The sequence below is a fragment of the Phascolarctos cinereus genome, unplaced genomic scaffold (genome assembly GCF_003287225.1).
Source record: "Phascolarctos cinereus isolate Bilbo 61053 unplaced genomic scaffold, phaCin_HiC Scaffold_1;HRSCAF=81, whole genome shotgun sequence".
NCBI classification, from domain to species: domain Eukaryota; kingdom Metazoa; phylum Chordata; class Mammalia; order Diprotodontia; family Phascolarctidae; genus Phascolarctos; species Phascolarctos cinereus.
The window spans coordinates 214,596,257-214,615,821 of NW_027555514.1; the positions used below are offsets into that span (position 1 = coordinate 214,596,257).

The following is a 19,565-nucleotide window of genomic DNA, read 5'->3' on the forward strand; positions in this document are numbered from 1 at the left end:
AACTCTTCTTGATTTTTGCACTTGATTGCCATTTCCTCTGTAAATGTTCTGCTTTCAGTGTGTCCTGTTTCCTCTATTGGACTAGGGGTTCCCCAATGATAGAGAGGCTCCCAAGTCTCCTACGTGCTTTCCTCCCCTGCAGCATCCAGGAAAGGGTTCTGCATATAGTTAGACCACAAAAAATATTGTTGAACATATTCCTTAAAACATGACTTAGCCAGGCAGGGAGATGACTGATTTTCAGAGTTCTAAGGAGGCTTCCAGTTCAGTCAAACCTCTTCCATTCTCTTATACCCTGTCTTCAGCCTTCTCTTTTCTTACTCATTTTGAAGCTCATCTCTTTAAAGGATGGAAACCTTGTGCTTATCACAATTTCTTTTTAAAAAAAATTTTTAAATAGTATTTTATTTTTTTCTAATTACATGTAAAGACAATTTTCAAAATTCATTTTTATAAGATTTTGAGTTCCAAATTTTTCTCCCTCCTGCCCTCCTTCTCTCCTTCCCTTCCCAAGATGGCAAGCAATCTGATATAGGTATAACATAATTTCTTAACTGAGAGGCAAAGAGTCCTGTACCATCAATATTTGCCATCAATTGGACCAAGACTGTGCTCCTGATTATCCATGAAAGAATTACCTCTTTCGAAATTATCTTCAGCATCCTTCCCTCTACCATTCAGCTAGATCCTGGGCTGCTGATATCCCAGTGATAACCAGGATAAGGGGCTAAGGAGGGTGAATTTGAGTGTATTTGAGTGTATCTGTGATAGAATCTCAGAATTGAAGAAGACCATAGAAGTCACTTAGTTCAATAAGTAAATGAACAGGACTCCTATTATCTACAACATCTCCTAAACGGGATCATCCAGTCCCAGAAGACCTCTTGTGATGGAGAACTCATTACTTGCTGATCTATTGGACTATTTCTGATTGTATTCCAAAACCAAATAATAGCTATTTATGAATCATCCATTGTTTTGAAATATCCAGAATGTTTGGATTATTCATGCCTCAGCTCCTTTCCAGTAATGCTATTAGCAGCATTTTCCATCTATCTGAAAGAGGTCAAATGAGGCCTTTCCTAAGGCATTGGGGTCCTTTCCGAAGGGTATGAGATGGTGAAAATTTGACTGTTGCACACTTTCTAGGCAGCTAGGTACTGCATGATAGAACTCTGGCCTTGGAGTCAGGAAAAGCTGGGTTCAAATCTGGCCTCAAATACTTACCGGCTGTGTGACCCCGAGCAAGTCACTTAACAGCTACCTGTCTCAGTTCTGAAACTATAAAATAATAACAATATCTACCTCTTAGGATTGTTGTGAGGATCGAATTAGATAATATTTGCAAATTGCTTAGCATAGTGCCTGGCATATAGTACATAGTAGGCACTTAATAAATGCTTCTTTCCTTTCTTCCTTTTTTTCTCAAACAGAGAGAGAGAGAGAGAGAGAGAGAGAGAGAGAGAGAGAGAGAGAGAGAGAGAGAGAAAGAATGTCTGTGGCCTGGTTCTCTGGGAGAAGGGATGACTACCCTAGTTAACTGGGAAGTGAGGGTTCATGGTTGCTTTCAGACTATCATCCCTTCATTTACAAAGCCCAGGATTGTTTTTTTTTTGGGGGGGCAGCAGGAAAAAGAGGGATTAGCCCTTTGTAGAGGTGGTATGGGGTCATTCAATTCAACAAACATTTATTAGATCACCACTATGTGCCCAGCATTGTGCTAGACTAAGAGGAAACATACAAAAGTCTCTATCATCAAGGAGATTATATTCTGCTGAGGGGAAACAATCCCTATTCAGAAAAGTTATTATAAATACACACAAAAAATAAAAATAAAATAATTTGAAGAAGAAGGGAGAAGCACTCACAACTGTGGGAATTGTTGCCTTTTGTTGGGGATAGCACCCGAACTGAGCCTAGAATTGACCTGGGGGTTCTTGGAGGAATAAGTAAGGAGGAAGAGCATTCTAGACATGGGGTTCAGCCTGTGCAGAGTCATGGAGGTCAGAGATGAGATGTTATACACAGAGAACTAGATGTTATATACAGAGGCCAGTTGGACTGGCTTATGGTACAATGGCCTGTTCTGGCAAAAACTGTGCTCCTCAAAATTCCAGCCTTGTTGGAACCAGAGTAACAAAAATATAATTGCATTCAACTGGTGTTTGACCGAGAAGAAAATGGGAACTGGAGAGAAGGGTGGTGAAGACACCCTGTAAGGCTGTGTAAGAGCAGGGTCAGCATAAGGGACTTGTCCAGGGTATTGTGAACCTGAATAAAAAGGGGTTGGTGGAAACCTCTCTCTGCCTCATCTGCAGACTGTTATCAATTGGCATCTTCCCTGCTGTCTATAAACATGTTCAAATCTCCCCTGTTCTTAAAATAATCTTTGCTTGGGCTTACCATCTCATCAAGCTATCAATTAATAAAGCAATAAGCATATATTAATGACATGCTATGTGCCAGGCATCATTCTACTTGCTGGAAATATAGAGACAAAAATGAAACAATGCATTCAGAAGGAACTTAGATTCTAAGCACATACAGAAATTTGTGTATACAGAAAATATGCAAAGTAATTACAAGGTTATTTTGGGAAGGAAAGCTCTGGGAGCTGGGGGTAGAGTGGGGCTCAGAAATGTTTTATGTAGAAGGTGGGATTGAATTGAGTCTTGAAGGAAACAAAGCATTATAAGTTGGAGGAGAGAGTGCATATCCAGTGACAGGATGTCCTTTTCTTCCCCCTACAAGAGCCACCACCTCTTTATCCCTGGGGCCATGCCTCTCAATACATCCCAAGATCACATGAACTTTTTCAGCTGCTACATCATATTGCTAATTCATGCTGAGCTTCCAGCCCACTAAAACTTCTGTATTTTTTTTCAGACAAATAACTTGTCTAGCCACATCTCTCCCATTTGGTGCTTGTGAAGTTGTTTTTGAACCTAAGTGTAAGATTTTGCATTTATCCCTATCATATTTCATCTTATTGGACTGAGCTCAATGCTCTTGCCTGTCAAGATTTTTTGGATCCGGACTCTGTCATTCAGTGCGTTAGCTATCTCTCTCCCTCCCCTTCCTTTCATAGCCAAACTAGGCAAAGGGGTCTACATTTGATGTCTTCCCTTTCTCACATCACACTCACTGCTTAACCCCTTGACATAGTTTCTGTTCCCAGCATTCAACTACAATTGCTTTCTCCAATGTCAATCTCTTTATTGTTAAACCTAGTGGCCTTTTTTTTTTAAACTTCCCATTTTTCTTGACATCTATGTGGAGTATGTCACTATCAACCACTCAATCCTTCTTGATATGCTTGGGTTTTCATGACACTACTCTGGCATGGTTCTTTTCCTTTCTGGACAGTCCCTTTTAGTTTACAAGATTATTATCGATGTCCCACCATGTAATTGTGAGCCAATGGCTCTTTCTAGGACTCTCTTTTTTTCCACTCCAATTTTTCTTTCTCTTGGTGATCTCATTAACTACCATGGATTTAACTATCATCTTTATGCAGATGACTCCTAAATGTACCAATCCTTCTCCTGAGCTGCCTGCTAGACATATTTCCTTTGATGTTCTATCAGAATCTCAAAACCAACATGTCTAAAACAAAACTTAAGTCCCCCCTAAACCCATCATTTCCATCTATTACCACCATTCTTCAAGTCACCTAGCCTTATAACCTATGGGTCATTTTCAGCTCTTGAATTTCTCTGCTTCCATATCTCATTAGTTGTCAAGTCTCATCAATCCTTCCTTCATAATATCTTTTGAATCTGTCCTCTCCTTTCCACTCATACTCTAAGTTAGTTAAGTCTCATCATCTCTAGCCTAAATTATTACAGTGACCTCTTAATTGGTCTCCCCATATCCAGCCTCTGTTCTTTCTCATCTATCCTCTGTACAGATACCAAAGTGATTTTCTTATAGTACAGGCATGACCTCATAGCTCCCCTGCTCAAGAAGCTTCAGTGGCTCCCTACTGCCATTAGAATAAAATACAAAATTCTTTGTCATTTAAAGCCTTTCACAATCTGGCTCTAGTCTATCTTGGTATTATGCTTACATATCAATCCCCCTTCATACACCTAATAGTCAAGCCAAAATGGACTGCTGGCTATTTTTCATACATGACATTCCATCTCCCAATCTGTGACTCTGAATAGGCTGTTTCCATACATGAAATGATCTCCCATTGGAATCGCTACCTCCATTTGAGTATCAACTCAAGTGTTAGCTGTTTCAAGAGTCCTTTCCTGATTCCCCCAGTTGTCACTGTTGTCCCCCCTCATCACTTTATGTTTATTCTCTCTCTCCTTCATTTCTCTCCCTTTTTCCACTTCTTTCCTTCCTTCCTTCCTTCCTTCCTTCCTTCCTTCCTTCCTTCCTTCTTCCTTCCTTCCTTCCTTCCTCTTTCTTCCTTCCTTCCTTTCTCTTTCTTTCTTTCTTCCTTTCTTTCTTCCTTTCTTTCTTCCTTCCTTTCTTCCTTCCTTCCTTCCTTCCTTCCTTCCTTCCTTCCTTCCTTCCTTCCTTCCTTCCTTCCTTCCTTCCTTTCTTTCTTTCTTTCTTTCTTTCTTTCTTTCTTTCTTTCTTTCTTTCTTTCTTTCTTTCTTTCTTTCTTTCTCTCACTGTCCTCCTCCCCCCCCACCTCCATCTATCTATATCCAGCATTTGCTTATCTGTGAACATGTTGAATCTTCCCAGTAGAATTTAAGCTTCTTGAAGGCAGGTACTGTTTTGCTTTTGCATCTGTAACCCTAGAGTTCCTGGAACTTTAGCAAATATTTGTAGATTGGTTGATTATCATTTAGGAACAATTACCTCTAGGGAAGGCTTTCTGGAGAAGAGGCTAGAGTATCTAAAGGAGGATTTAGATAGTCAGGGTTTTGGGGGGACACTTTCTATATAGGAATAACAGCCATTTTAGGTGCTGATGGAAAACAAAGGATGGAAGGAGAGTTTGGAGAAGAGGTGGAGAGAGAGGCCAGTTCATAGATTACAGGATTTTGAGTTAGAGAGAAGTTTAAAGATTATCTAATCCAGGGGGTGCTGGTGAATATTTAACAACTAACTTTCCAAAAGCTTAAATTGGCATTATTAACATTTTCTCCATCACTTTCTTAAGGCTGGACAATCAACAAAACAATAGGTCAAATAACTCATCTAAAGCCTATGCTAATTTCTGAGGTGTAAATAGTCACACTCAAAATTTAACTTGGAGGTTTGGAGGAGTCCTAGTGTTCTTTCCCCTATACTGTAAGGCAAAGGGAGGTAGAATCCTGTAACTTCTAAGGTGCCTTCAGGCTCTAAGTCCATGATCCTAGACTCCACGCTGCTTCCATGCCTAGAGGGGCTTTAAAACAACAAAGGAGCAGCCGTGTCACCAAAAGGGGGTGGTTGTGGGGGGGAGGTAGGAGCAGATCAAAGAATGGGGTTCTATGGTTTGATTGTCTACAGGATCCTCCAGCTGGGACACTTCGAAATTCCCCCTCTGCTCTGTAGGACAGTGCAGCTACACCTGGGAGATAGTTTGGAAGGGACACTGACTATTGGTCAGTGGACTATTGGGGCTATTGGTCTTTAGGTTCTTAGGAGGAGCTGAAAGACAGAACTGTCCAGTCTCTGGAGAACTCTTTACTACTAGAACTCTTGAACAGGGTCTGATTTTACATTTTTTGGAGGGAGAGTCTCATTTGAAAACTTTGGGGAGCAGGAAGTATTTGGTGCAGCAGAAAGACTTAGAGTCAGAAGACCCTGGTTCAGTTACCAGTTCTGTGTTGTAGTACCTGGGTGACATTGGGCGGGCCATTTTACTTCTTTGGATTTTGGTTTCCTCATCTGAAAAAAATGAGGGGTTTAGAGGATTTCCAGGGTCCCTTCTAGCTTTAAATCCTGTAGTTGTGTGTGTGTGTGTGTGTGTGTATTCATAGGAGTATAGGCAATTTATAAATTTGCTTTGTGTGTGTATTGTACATGATCTTATGTGGGAGTGGGCATGGAAGGTAGTGTGCTGGCATATGCATTTGTGTACATGTAATGCCTATATGTTGCTGAAGGAGCCGTCACAGAGAACCATGAAAAAAGGTCTAACATCCTCTCCTGTTCCCCCAAATAATGTCTGATTCAAGATTCTCCCCCTCACCCCTGATCCCCCAGCTTAGCACAGAAAACATTTCTAGGAGAGGGGACCCCTGTCCTCAGAGCTTGGAGCTCTGGATCCAGGAAGGGAAGAGAAGGGAGGAAGGAAAGAAGAAACCCCAGTCACACTTACTGGCCCTGCCTCAGTCCCCTGGCCTGAGTCACTCCAATCTCCCAGTTTCCACACCTGCATAATGGGAGGGGATGGTGTTTGGGTCTTTGAAGATGAAAAGCGGGCATTTTGGGGTGAAGGTTCATAAACATTTGTGCTGCATCTGGCCCCCAATTAAACAAATTAAGGGAGGAGCTGAAGCAGCAAAATGCCCCAAGCCCATAAAGGCTGTTAATTGCTCTTGACCCAGTGACGGGGGCCAAGCCTGGCTTCCACAGGTATAAAAGGACCACGGCACCCACAGGCTGACATCTTGTTGACAATTCCTCTCCTTCTCATTAGACAACCGTGCCTAGAAGCATCAGCATGACTTGTGGATCTTACTGTGGAGGCTCTGTGAGAGCTTTCAGCTGTGCCTCAGCCTGTGGGCCCCGACCTGGCCGCTGCTGCATCAGCGCTGCTCCCTACCGAGGAGTGTCCTGCTACAGGGGACTGACTGGCTTTGGCAGCCGCAGCTACTGTGGAGGCTACAGGGCTGGCTCCTGCGGCCGGAGCTTGGCTACCGCTCTGGCGGAGTGTGCGGACCCAGCCCCCCCTGCATCACCACCGTGTCTGTCAACGAGAGCCTCCTGACCCCCCTCAACCTGGAGATTGACCCCAATGCTCAGTGCGTGAAGCATGAGGAGAAGGAACAGATCAAGTGTCTCAACAGCAAATTTGCCGCCTTCATTGACAAGGTCGGTGATAGGAGAACTGAGCTCTGCTCTGTGGGGAATGCCCTGGGGGAGGCAGGGGGAAGAATGCAGACAGAGGGGGAAGAATGCAGACAGAGGGAGAAGTCTTGGAATCTGGTGTAGGATGGGGCTGTTTCTGAGCCATGACAAAAGGGGGCAAGGATTACCAGCTAGCTTCCCTTTCTGTACTGCCCCAGGAGATCCCAATCAGCACAGGTATCCCTAGAAGTCCCACCTTCCTCAAAGCTTTTCCCATTTGCCTACAATCTGTCCTTTGCAGGGTAAGCATAGGGGGACCAGGGAGTCCCATCTGAGACTAGGAGCTTACCTTCTCCTGCCTTTAGAATGAGAAAGCTGAGGCCTTTGGACTAGAGCAGTCTTCTCACTGAGACTCAGAGAACCAGATATTTCTATTTGCGAATCCCAGTTTTCTCATCTACAAAGTGAGAAGGTTGTACTAAAATTGAAAGTGCCTTCTGGCTCTAGATTTTATATTCTCCCCTCTCCTATTCTTGGGTCCTCTCTGTGTTGGAAAATCCAAAGGTTCAATAATTAGATACTTTCTGGACTAGAAAAGCATGATATTTCCCACTAGCCATCCTTGGAATTACAAAATCCAGAGCTTTGCCTACCATGCTGGGTGAAAACATTCAGGGATTTGGTTTTTTATTAGTTGCCTTCTCATCTGGACAGGACACATGTTCATAGGACCAGTTGACAGGACATATGTTCATAGGAGCAGTCTTCTATTGGTTGTCTTCTTCCCTTCCCTGCCTTCCCTCCTTCTTCCCTCCTCCCTTCCTTCCCTTCCCTTCCCCTTCCTTCTCATGCCCTCCCCTCCCCAAGATATTTCCTCATTTTCCCCTATTGAGTTCCTGGCTGAACTTTCTCTGAAACACCCTCCATGGAATATGAGAATAACCAGAAACTACCCTGACCACTCACCTCCCTCCCTGGGCTGTAGGTCCGCTTCCTGGAGCAGCAGAACAAGCTTCTGGAGACCAAGTGGCAATTCTACCAGAACCGGAAATGCTGCGAGAGCAACTTGGAGCCCCTGTTCCAGGGCTACATTGAGACCCTGAAGCGGGAGCTGGAGTGTGTGGAGGCTGACAGTGGTCGCCTGGCTTCTGAGCTCAACCACGTGCAGGAAGTGCTGGAGGGCTACAAGAAGAAGTAAGTGTTTAGCAAAAGAAAGGAAATAAGCTTCCATTAAAGAACTTCTCAATAGTAAAAGTTCTTAGGGACAGGGACATAAAGACAGGGAGACTTTCAACAGAAAGGAGATTCAGGTACATGGGGTATGGATACAATGAATGCACTTGGTAATGGGGGAAGCAAGGGTGTTAGAACTCCCTCAGTTTGGGCACTAGAAAGGGAGGAAAGAAGGGCCTTCTGGATATTTATCACTTCTCCATCTTGGATTTGCTTTCAATCACTTCTTCTTTTGACATCACTACTCTAGTCAGCTCTCATTTCCCCGAGTATCCTCCTGCCCCAAAGAATCTTATAGATCAATTGGCCACTAGAAAGAAAAGTCTTCTGTTACTGCTTTATTATCTACCCTTGTAGCCCAGGGAAGGCATGAATCAGCCAGCTGGCTCAGAGACAGAAGGCAACTCCACACAGGCTGATTTTGTTCATCTCCCTAATTTAAAATGGAGAAAGAGGGAAATGAAGCCATGGATAAACTGAGGAAGATGGACATATTTTAACTCTTCCCAAGACAGTTACACAGGGAAGCTTTCTGAAGTGCTGTGGATTCCCACATCATGGCCAATGGTCACATATAAAGACAAAAACATGTCTCAGGTTCAAAAAGAGGATGACTTTTAAATGATCAATTATTTGAAATTCTGCATTGCTAGTGGACCCTTCGTTGATATGGAGAACCAAGAGTTAGGTCTCCATTTTTTGATACCAGTCTAATACACGTGATTTCTCCCAGTTTACATGCCACCCCTTCCCTCAGAGGGATTGCAGTCTTCCTCCCACTGATCTGGATGCCCTCTCCTTTAATTTATTTCAGGTATGAGGAGGAGGTCTCCCTGAGAGCCACAGCTGAGAATGAATTCGTTGCTTTGAAGAAGGTGAGTGACACTGAACATAGGACTTGACTTGAGAGAGATGGGAGAATGCCCAGAAATATGTACCCACAAAGCTTTCTTCAGAGTAAGATATCTGTTATCTTCAGAAGAAGGTAAGATGATCTTTCCAAAGCAAGCCAGGCTACTGAGCAGCACGATTAGAAGCTGGGAGGTGATGTTTGATCAGGGAGTGGTATCCAGCTCCAAGGAAGGGATGGGTATGAATTGACCTCTTGCTTTGGAAAGGGGTGGAGGTTCTGCCAAGTCTTGGAACAAAGAAAGCATCTCTACATCTGCATCTTTTCCTATTCTGAGTTTCTTCTTTTACTTTGGAGATGGAACCTAAAAGGTCTTGCCCAATCAGATCCATCAGCAAAGACATGACTAGGAGTAGTAGGACATAACATATACATCAGGGCTTAGGAGATAGGAAGGGAGTTAAGGAGGTGAATGCTTGGTTCAAAAGAAAAGGAGGAACAGACCTGAGGATATTGTCCCAGACTGGGAAATGGCCTATGGGAAATCTTAGAGGTGGGAAAGAACATATTTTGAAACTGGGAATGAAATACATTTGCCAAGAAAGAGACCTAGATTTATGTCCCACTTTGCATCTTGATATCTGTTTGACCCTCGGATTCCTCAACTATAAAATAAGGACTAGATAACTTCTAAGCTTTCATTTCTGTGGATTCAGTCTTCCTTCTCCATTTCCCAATAGGATGTGGACTGCGCCTACTTGAGGAAATCTGACCTGGAGGCCAATGCCGAGGCTCTGACAGAGGAGATCAACTTCCTGAGGGCCTTGTATGAGGAGGTGAGAGGCTGAGAGGGGACTCCTGGAGATGCATAGCCCATGAGGGAGAGGAAAGGCCAGGGATAGGAGAAGGCAGCCAGGACCAGTGAGGTTTGGGAGGAAGGAATGGGCTAGCTCTGAAGACAGTGGAAGTAACTGGGAAATCAGAGCAAGCCTGCTGGATATGTCAGGATAAAGCAAGGAATCCGTAGGTCTGATTAGAAATCAGGAAGTGGGATCAATTGAAATGGAAATTCCCTGGATGATTCCTGACTCTCTGTGTGGCTTTCCTGGGACTATGTGTCTGAAGTGAGGTATGAGACATGTCTGAAAGTAAGATGGAATCTTGGGAAGGAGTTATACAGAGAGACAGAATTCCATTCTCAACCAACTTTTGATCATTCTTTCTTTTCCCCTTCCCCTGACTTTGTAGGAGATCCGCATTCTTCAGGCCCACATCTCAGACACCTCTGTGGTGGTAAAGATGGACAACAGCAGAGACCTCAACATGGACTGTGTCATTGCCGAGATCAAGTCTCAGTATGATGACATCGCCAGCCGTAGCCGGGCTGAGGCTGAATCTTGGTACCGCAGCAAGGTGAGTGGGCTTGAATTCCTTCCCTTTTCTCCCACCTGGAACTACAGTGGGAAGGTTGGTGGGTGGGCTTTAGGAATGGCTTGCCTTTTATCCGGAGACACTCATTTTCAGGGCCTTTCCCAGTGTTTTGTCTTTCTCTAGTACATGCTTTCCCTCTTCCTCTTCTTCCCCTTACAGTGTGAAGAGATGAAGGCCACAGTGATCCGTCACGGGGAGAGTCTGCGCAGGACCAAGGAGGAGATCAATGAGCTGAACCGCATGATCCAGAGGCTGACCGCCGAGGTGGAGAATGCCAAGTGCCAGGTACGGGTACAGATCACATTTGGATAGAAAGGAATCAGGTTATTCCAGAGCAAGAGGGATTCAGTATGTATACCAAGGGGAACTCCCAATGAACCAGAAGAGACAAAAGATAGAGGGAGTGCTATAGAACATTTTTCCTTAGAGAATCCCCTTTCTATATGGTCTACATTGTGTGTGTGTGTGTGTGTGTGTGTGTGTGTGTGTGTGAGAGAGAGAGAGAGAGAGAGAGAGAGAGAGAGAGAGATGGATCAATGAGGGAAGAATCATGCACAAAGGCAGGGAAAGGGTCTTATTTGGGAAACATGGTTCCAGAACACTTTGCTAACTTGCCTTCTCCTCCCTGGCTCCTGTCCCCTCTTTCAGAACTCCAAGCTGGAGGCTGCTGTGACCCAGTCTGAACAACAGGGTGAGGCTGCCCTCAATGATGCCCGCTGCAAGCTGGCAGGCCTGGAGGAGGCTCTGCAGAAAGCCAAGCAGGACATGGCTTGTCTGCTGAAGGAGTACCAGGAGGTCATGAACTCCAAGCTGGGTCTGGACATTGAGATTGCCACCTACAAACGGCTGTTGGAGGGCGAGGAGCAAAGGTGGGTGTCTGGGACAATCTTTCCTTCTTCCCAATCCAGCCAGGTCTCACAGGTTGCTTTGTACCTAACCATTCCGACTTAGGGCAGAGGAAACAATCACTCGACTCTCCTTTACAATCTTCCCCCCATCCTGCACTGGACAGGTAATTTGAACTTAGTCCTATGAGTACTCTTCCCACCTCTTATAAGCATTTGAGGGGGGGTCTTCAGTTGGACTCATTGACTGTAGGTGTGGGTCCTCAACGCAGGGCTTTGTCTGTAGCTTCTTGAGCAAAGTAGCAGAGTCAAATTCTTGAACCTTGATCCTTTGAATCTGGTATCAATAACCTTCACTTCCTTCCCAGATCTCTTCCCCACCTCCACTGCTGGCACTTAACCCCTTCCTATTCCTAGAACTCTACCACCCCTTTAATGTGGTACTTAGTCCTCTCTATCCCTGATGGTTAGCACACTCAAGGCTTTTAGCTTCCCATCCCTGACACTTACTCCATCTCCATTCCACTCCCACCAATGGTGCTTAGCCTGTCCTTACCTCATATTTAACCCTCTAGCCCTGGCATTTTGTGGGTATCCCATCCCTGGCACTTTACCCTTTATCTCTGGTTCTCTCTGTCCCTATAGGTGCTCTAAGGCTTCAATCACATTGGTCTGACCCCAGCTTTCTAGCAAATCCAGCCCCAGATTTCTATCAATTTAATTGTCTTTTATACTTGAGGGCTTTGATGGGAAGCTTTCATTGGCTTGTCCACAGCCCTCTGATTTCTTGAGTTCCCCAAATTGGCATCAATAATGGAAGCAAGGGTTTCAGCCAGACACTAAGAAGAACTTTCTTTTCAGATACTCAAAGGTTGTGTTCTCTTCTAGATAGATCTTTACAAAAGGAATTGATAACTCTTAGTGATGGTGAAAATACAGTCTTGTAGAAGGCGAGGGAATGGACTAAATGATTCTAGTGTCTCTGGCTGGGTCAATCACTAGGAGATGGGGCAGAGAAATTTAAACCAAGTATGGTCCGGGCCTCTTGGGTCTTTCAGCCAGCCAGTCAAGCCAGTCAGTAGTAGAACTCTCCATACTGGGCGTCTCTTTTCTATGAGCATTGGGAAGGGAAGTTGGGAGAGACTTTGCTTCTGCCTCAGCCAGCTTCCAGTCTAATGTGGAAGTTAGGGCCCCAGCATTTAGAAGTAGCAGTTCTAGAATTTAAACAGAGGTCTTCTGATTCTAAATTCAGTGCCTATTGAATGACTTTGAGTTTTATTTCCCCTTCATTGAGTGGACTGAGGGGCTTTATTGGTATTAGACTGACCTGTCTTCCTTTTCTTCCCCAACACAGGTTGTGTGAGGGTGTTGGTGCCGTGAATGTCTGTAAGTAATTTCTGCTTTCCCCCTTTGCTCGTATTGGGGTTGCTAGAGGGTCTCTTGTGGTGGTTGTTGCTTTCTGGATGCTATGAAGTGGACCAAAGTACATGTAGCCCAGGCTTGACCCGTTTCTCTCTTGCCTGTCTTCTCTCTAGGTGTCAGCAGCAGCCGAGGTGGCGTCGTCTGTGGCGATCTCTGCACCGGCACCTCTGGTGCCCGTGTTGTCAGCACCGGCAGCAGCGGCCCCTCTGGCGGCAGCGTGGTGGTCAGCGCCCCTAATGCCTGTGCCCCCTGTGGGGGTGGCTCAGGCTATGGGGTCGGCTCAGGCTACAGTGTCCGCTCTTGCGGCGCCAGCTCTTGTGGAGCCAAGAGGTGTTAGGAGGTCAGGAGGAAACAGAACTAAACTTCACCCCAGAAATGTCACTGGAATCTGACCACATCTCTCTACTGCTCTTGGACAGCAATGCATTCCTCAGCCCCATCCTCTCTCCACCAGCCCAGCCACAGTTCCAACAATAGAGCAGGAGAACTTGCACATTTTATGCCTCCACGTGAAATTTCTCAGGGATTTCCATCTTCTTCTTCTACTCCCTGATGGCCTTATTTAACCCAGACCTCAGTAGCTGTTGGATGGCCTGATCATAATACCCAATCGGATCTATTTCTCGGATGGGTGGATGGCTCCTTTTCCGAATCTGTTGCTCATTCCAGGCAGTTATTTCCTAGTAGTTATCTCACTGTACTATGGGTTCACATTCTTCTTTTCCAACTGTCTGTCTGTCTTCTGCTGGATTATTTGGCTCTGGCGGGTCTATTACTATACCAACACCAAGGTCTATGGAGGGTGGAGGAGAAACCCCCATGTGGAAGCAGGGGGTTTCCTAGTAGCTTTAGGTGATGATCCTTGGTTGTCACCCTGTCTAGGATGTTATTGTGGCTGCTGCCTCTGGAATGGAAAGATGAGAAACATTGCTGTATTTTTGTTTTCAGTTGACTCTATGGTATTCGTACCCCATCTAATTTCCTTCCCTTGTCTGTACCCAAAAGTTCCCCGGAAGCCAATAATTCAATTTCTTGTATGTTTGTCTTTGTTTCATTCTGTATCTCCAATAAACTCAATGTAGTGAATCAAGTCTGTTGGCTAAGGGTCTTGAATGTACCAGTGACCTTGACTCACATATGTGAGTAAGAAGATTCATAGAAGGCCTTACAGGCTTATCAAGTACTCCAGGACTGGAGCAAGTTAAGAAATTCTCCATTTGGTAGTCAGCTCAAACCTAATTATCTGTCTGTGGGTGAGAGGACTTCAAAGGTAGGATACTCTCCCTAAATAATGCAGGCTGCTTAGATCTGCCTCCTTCCCAATGGTGGAGAATGGATGCATACATAAAGATAGTGACTAATTAAGGTAGACCCTAACCCCAAAGGAATTCTACCAACCTGTTTTGCCATACTTGACCAATTCAAGTTTGCTGCATTTATAAGAGACTCCATTTCCCTTTGTTTATATAAGGGTGAACAGAAGACTCTTTCCCAATATATTCTGCTGAGTATATCCCTCCCCATTGAGCCAAAATATTCATTTGCAAATCCATTGGAGGTTCAAGAGATCAGGACTTCCTGTTCATTCCTGTTACATGTAGTGTAAAACTGAACAGCTCCTGAAACAGGAGGGTCAGCTGGTTATTGGGTTATTTGTTATGGATAGATCTGACCTTTAAGGATAATGACATGGATATGTACACACCTTCTTGTATGAGTGTGTCCACATGGTTTGTATATTTTCCAGAAGTTAGAGCATCTTAGTGTAAAGCTTGGTCTATGTTTCTCAAAATCTCAAATATGATTACCAACACCATCTCCAGGAAGCCAGGCAATGGTTACAGAGAGTTCTGGGACTCAGGACTTGGTTTCTCTTTCCTTTTAACCCACAAAAGAGCTAAGAATCTTTGGGGCCAGGGCCACACTGAGTGGCCCTCACTGAAGTGAGAATCATAGGATCACAGATCTAGGTCTAAAGAGACACAGGAGACCTGGATTGCTGGCTTTATCATTGATTCCCATGAGGATGGGCAAGTCTCTTTATCCTCCTGGGCTCTTTCCAACACTAAGACTTGTGTTTGAATAAGCCCACTTCAACACCCACCGTTGTTTTCAGTCCATCTGGCTGCATCTTTAAGTTATGTACCCCCTGGGTCAAATTGACCTGGGATGGGCATCTTTGAGTTTTCCTGATTATTAATGATTTTTTTTAGATGTCACAGCAATCCCTGTCCTTGAAATTGAAGCGTTTTCTCCAGGCCAGTGTTATGTCCCACAGATCTACACAGAGGTCAAATTACAGAATTCTAGAATGTTGGATTCCTAGAAGTATAGAATTCTAGGATATTTGACAGGACTTTAGAGGCTTTCTAATGGTCTCTTCATTTAATAGCTGAGAAACCTGTGGCTCTGAGAGAGAAGAATGATTCCCTCAGGGTTACACAATTAATTAAGTGGCAAAGTAAGAACTGGAGCTTGGGTCTTCTGATTCCTGGATACATGATGCAGCTAGGTGGTTCAGTGGATAGCGTTTGGAGTTAAGAAGATGAGTTCACTGGGCAAGTCTGGTTCAGTTTCCTCATCCGTAAAATGAAGACGAATAACAGTGCCTACCTCCCAGAATTGCTGTGAGAATAAAATATAATAATATTTACAAACTTTAAAGTGCTATGTAAACACTAACTATTATTAGTGCTAGTATATGAGATAGGGGTGGAACAGAATGCTATTTGAGGTCCCAGGGAAGAGGTCTTTGCTGACTGGGGAATCAAAGTATTCTTGGGGAAAGTGGCTTTTAAGTTGGATTTTAAAGAACAGGTAAAAATTCCACAATTGAAGGGGAGGAAGGGTCTTTTGGGCATAAGAACAGTGTAAGCAAAGGCATAGGGATGGGGAAAGAGAATTATATCAGTTTAGCTGGGGGCATCGAGAGAGGCATAGTATGCGATATGGTTGGAAAGGTAATAACAACTGGAAGAAAAAGGAAGGATTGTCAGATTGGGAAGGTTCTTGAATTTAAGGCAAAGAAATCTGACCTTTACTCCTTAAGCAGCAGAGAACCATTGAATATCTTTAACTGGTGGAACAGCATGACCAAATTCATGCATAAGGTAAATAACTCAGGCAGTGGTATGGAAGATGGCTTGGACTGGGGGCATATACCATAAGCACAAAAGCCTGCAAAGGAGACTGTGTGCCAGTCTAAGAAGGTGGTCCTAGCCTGGGGTGGTGGTGGCACTAGGAATAGGAAGCAGGGGATGGGGCATGGAACACAGAGAGAGCTGGGACTGTATCTATCACTAGGGACACAAATAAAGATCTAGAAAGTAATTTGTGGAATAGTACAAAGAGATCTGTGTCTTCAGGAGACCTGGTTTCAAATTTTCCTTCTAGCTATGAGACCAGGAATACATAATTTCACTAGGCCCCAGTTTTCTCATCCACAAAATGGGAAAATAATCCTTCTCCTATATACCTCATGGCGTTGTTTGAAGAAAAGTGCTTTACAATGCTTAATGCATTAAATAAATGGGATCTAGTATTATTATATTTATATTTCAGCCTCTTAACTGAAGTTCAACACTGGTTTTAAGAGGGCATCAAGAGACTGAAGAGGGAGAATTCCAGAAAAATGTTCAGAAGGCCTTGGAGACCAAAGTGGCCTATATCTTAGTGCAGCCTTAAGCTGTTGAAACTTAAAAGTGCTCTAAGACTTTTGGAATATTTTATTAGAGTATTTTTTGGTGATTGCAACAAACTGGCCAGAGTTAGATAGAGGCAGAAACAGGAAGAGTTTGGGACAGGGAGAGGAATGAGACCTGTGACTTCATTAGCATGGGGAGCTCCCCATACAGGGAGGTTGTGGAATCTCAAGGCTAGAAAGGAGTTCAGAGGCTGCTTATTCTTCTTTGGTCCATTCCTCCCAGAGTTTAGGAGGGTTTCAAGGGGTGTGTGTGTGTGTGTGTGTGTGTGTGTGTATATGTAGTATGTGGTGTATATGTGTGGTGTACACTGTGGGATAGGGACTGTCCTGGGACTGGGATGTGAAAGTCCGTGGTGGGAAGGGCAATGAAAGAAAAAACATTTGATGAGATATATACTGAGAGTCACAAATCATTTGCTTTGTCAGCAAGGGCAAACACCCCACCTAAGTGTCAAGTGATATCTTACATACTTTTGTTGAAAAAATCTGAGGAAGAACAGACTTCATCTTTTGAATGGGGAGTTCATAGTGAAGTGGGGTCACCATGAAAGGAGTAAGAGAGAGTTTTGAAACAAGATATGGATTATGAACTTTGTGAGAGTGGGCCCATGAAAATTTTAACTCATTGTAATTCCCATGCCTAGCACATAGTAGGCATTCAATAAATATTTTGTTAAATCCTCTATAAAATACTATTTTATTGTTGAATCATGACATGAAGGTGACTTTGGGTTTTCAAAGGCTAAGCTATTAGAATACAGGCTACTGATTCTACCACATTGGAAAACTTCAGGTATGGGCTCCTTTCCCAGAGGCAGATCACTGGTAGGCTGGCTGCTTGGTCAAGAATCTTTTGATCATGGCAACCTGTAAAGCAGAAGAAAAAAAACCACAGGCCTTAGTCCTATCTTGCCCCTTTTTTTTTGCTTTTGTAGTGATGGCAGCAGAAGGGTAGAGACAGGTGGGGAAGGGGGAGAAGGTGGTAAGAACTACACTGTTGTTAAATTATACACAGATATAGACCCAACTGTGGAGACTCTGAATGTGACACCTTTGCTCAGTGACCAAAGAAGGACATTCTAATGGAGAAACTGAATAATTTTAATATGAGCATTCTGCTATAAATGAAACCAGAACACAAAAGGGAGTCATAGCTAAACAGAAGGCTGGCTCACAGGTTCTCTCTCCTTGGAGAGGCAAACAAAGGAGTCGGTAGAGTTGGTTTTTATTGTGCATCCAATTGCAACATGAAATATCATTTCACGGGACGCTTTGTCATTTTGTATTGTATTACTTATGATGAGCTTTTATAAAAGGATTTCTGTGAAGATAATTATAGCTTATGTGACATTTGTTGCTGGGGATAAAGAGCAAAGGAAATTGTATGAAGAAATGAATAAGGCCTTCCAAAATAAATCAACACATACTTTAATATTCAGTGACTTCAAGGCAAAGATGGGTAAAGAGGAAGATGTCATAAGTATGCTGGAGAATATGCTCAGAAATAATGAACATAAGATGCCAAAGCCTTATACGCTACTCAGAAATTTCATGTCTCTACAAGGTGTCCCAAGAGTCTTAGCTTTAGATGTTTGGGACACCCTGAGTCTTTTATTCAGGAAAAAAACTCAGAGACATTGAAATAGGAAGCCCTAAATAGTGTCATGAAAAATGAAATTGTCTATGATTTCAGATAGGAAATAACTGGTTACCAATGTGGGAGCTATTATGAATCATCAGACCATTGGCTTGTTAGAATGAGGACCCAAATCAATGCCAAATTAGGAGAACAAAAATAGGATTACATGGTGTGCAATTAAAACTGTTCCAAACTGAAATGATTAAATAAACTATTGACAAAAAAAGTTAAAAAGGAAAATAGATAATTACATCACATGAAAAGGCACGAAGACCTATTACAGTAGAGGGAAAGAAGGGAGGAAGTTGAGCATTGTTTGAACCTTACTCTCATCAGATTTGGCTCAATAGTCAGTTAGGTATATAAATCTAACTTACCCTATAGGAGGCAGGAGGGGAAAGGGAAAAGAAATAGGAGGGAGTGGATAGAAGAAAGGGAAGAAGTAGTAATGGTAAAGGGGAAGAAAAGGGAGGGGGCTGATAGAAGGGAGGGCAGACTGAGGGAGGTGGTGGTTGAAAGCAAAACTCTAGTGATGAGGGAAAGGGAGAAAGGAGAGAGAAAAGCATAAACAGGGAAAAATAGGATGGAGAGAAAGACACAGATAGTAATTATAACCATAAATGTGAATGGGATGAACTCTCCCATAAAATTGAAGTGGATAGCAGAGTAGATTAAGAACCATAATCCTACAATACATTATTTAAAAACCTGGAAAGACTTATATGAACTGATGCTGAGTGAAATGAGCAGAACTGGGAGCACGTTGTATGCAATAACAGCCACATTGTTTGATGACTGACTTTGATAGACTTAACTCTTCTCAGCAATGCAAGGATCTTAAACAACTCGAAAAGACTTTCAATGGAAAATCCTGTCCACGTCTAGAGAAAGAACTTTGGAGTCTGAAGGCAGATGGAAGCATACTATTTGCTCTCCTTTTCTTTTGTTGTTTTGTTTTGTTTCTTCTTTCTCATGGTTCTTCACATTAGTTCTAATTCTTCTTTACATCATGACTAATGTGAAAATGTTTAATATGATTATATAAGCAGAGCCTATACCAGATTTCACACCACCTTGGGGAGGGGGGATGAGGAGGAGGAGAAAATTTAAAACTCAAAATCTTACAAAAGTGAATGTTGAGAACTAAAAATAAATAATTAATTATTTCCTGAAGAAATTTAAATGAGTAAATTAATTATTGAAAAGATGGGGCTAAGAGATCCTAGAACCTGCCTTAGCAAGAAAGCACTTGATGTTTCCAAGTCAGTCAGTCAATAAACATTAATAAGTACCTATTATGTGGCAAATACTAGACCAAGGGCTGGGGATATAAGTTGTTCAGTCATTTTTCAGTCATGTCCAACTCTTCACAACCCCATTTGGGGTTTTCTGGGTGAAGACACCGGAATGGTTTGCTATTTCCTTCTCCAACTCATTTTACAGATGAGGAAACTAAGTCAAACAGAGTTAAATGAC

The 19,565-nt window shown here is 43.3% G+C and overlaps 1 protein-coding gene across 1 annotated transcript; it reads left to right on the top strand.

Annotated features, from left to right (window-relative positions):
* The first annotated feature begins 6,599 nt into the window (after nt 1-6,599).
* Nucleotides 6,600-13,808, top strand: LOC110194114 (keratin, type II cuticular Hb6-like). Its single transcript, XM_020966278.2, is given in 10 exon segments — nt 6,600-6,806; nt 6,809-6,990; nt 7,952-8,160; nt 9,014-9,074; nt 9,790-9,885; nt 10,298-10,462; nt 10,640-10,765; nt 11,129-11,349; nt 12,680-12,711; nt 12,861-13,808. Coding segments are annotated over 10 exon segments (1,503 nt in total). The 5' UTR covers nt 6,600-6,619; the 3' UTR covers nt 13,085-13,808.
* Nucleotides 13,809-19,565: the final 5,757 nt, after the last annotated feature.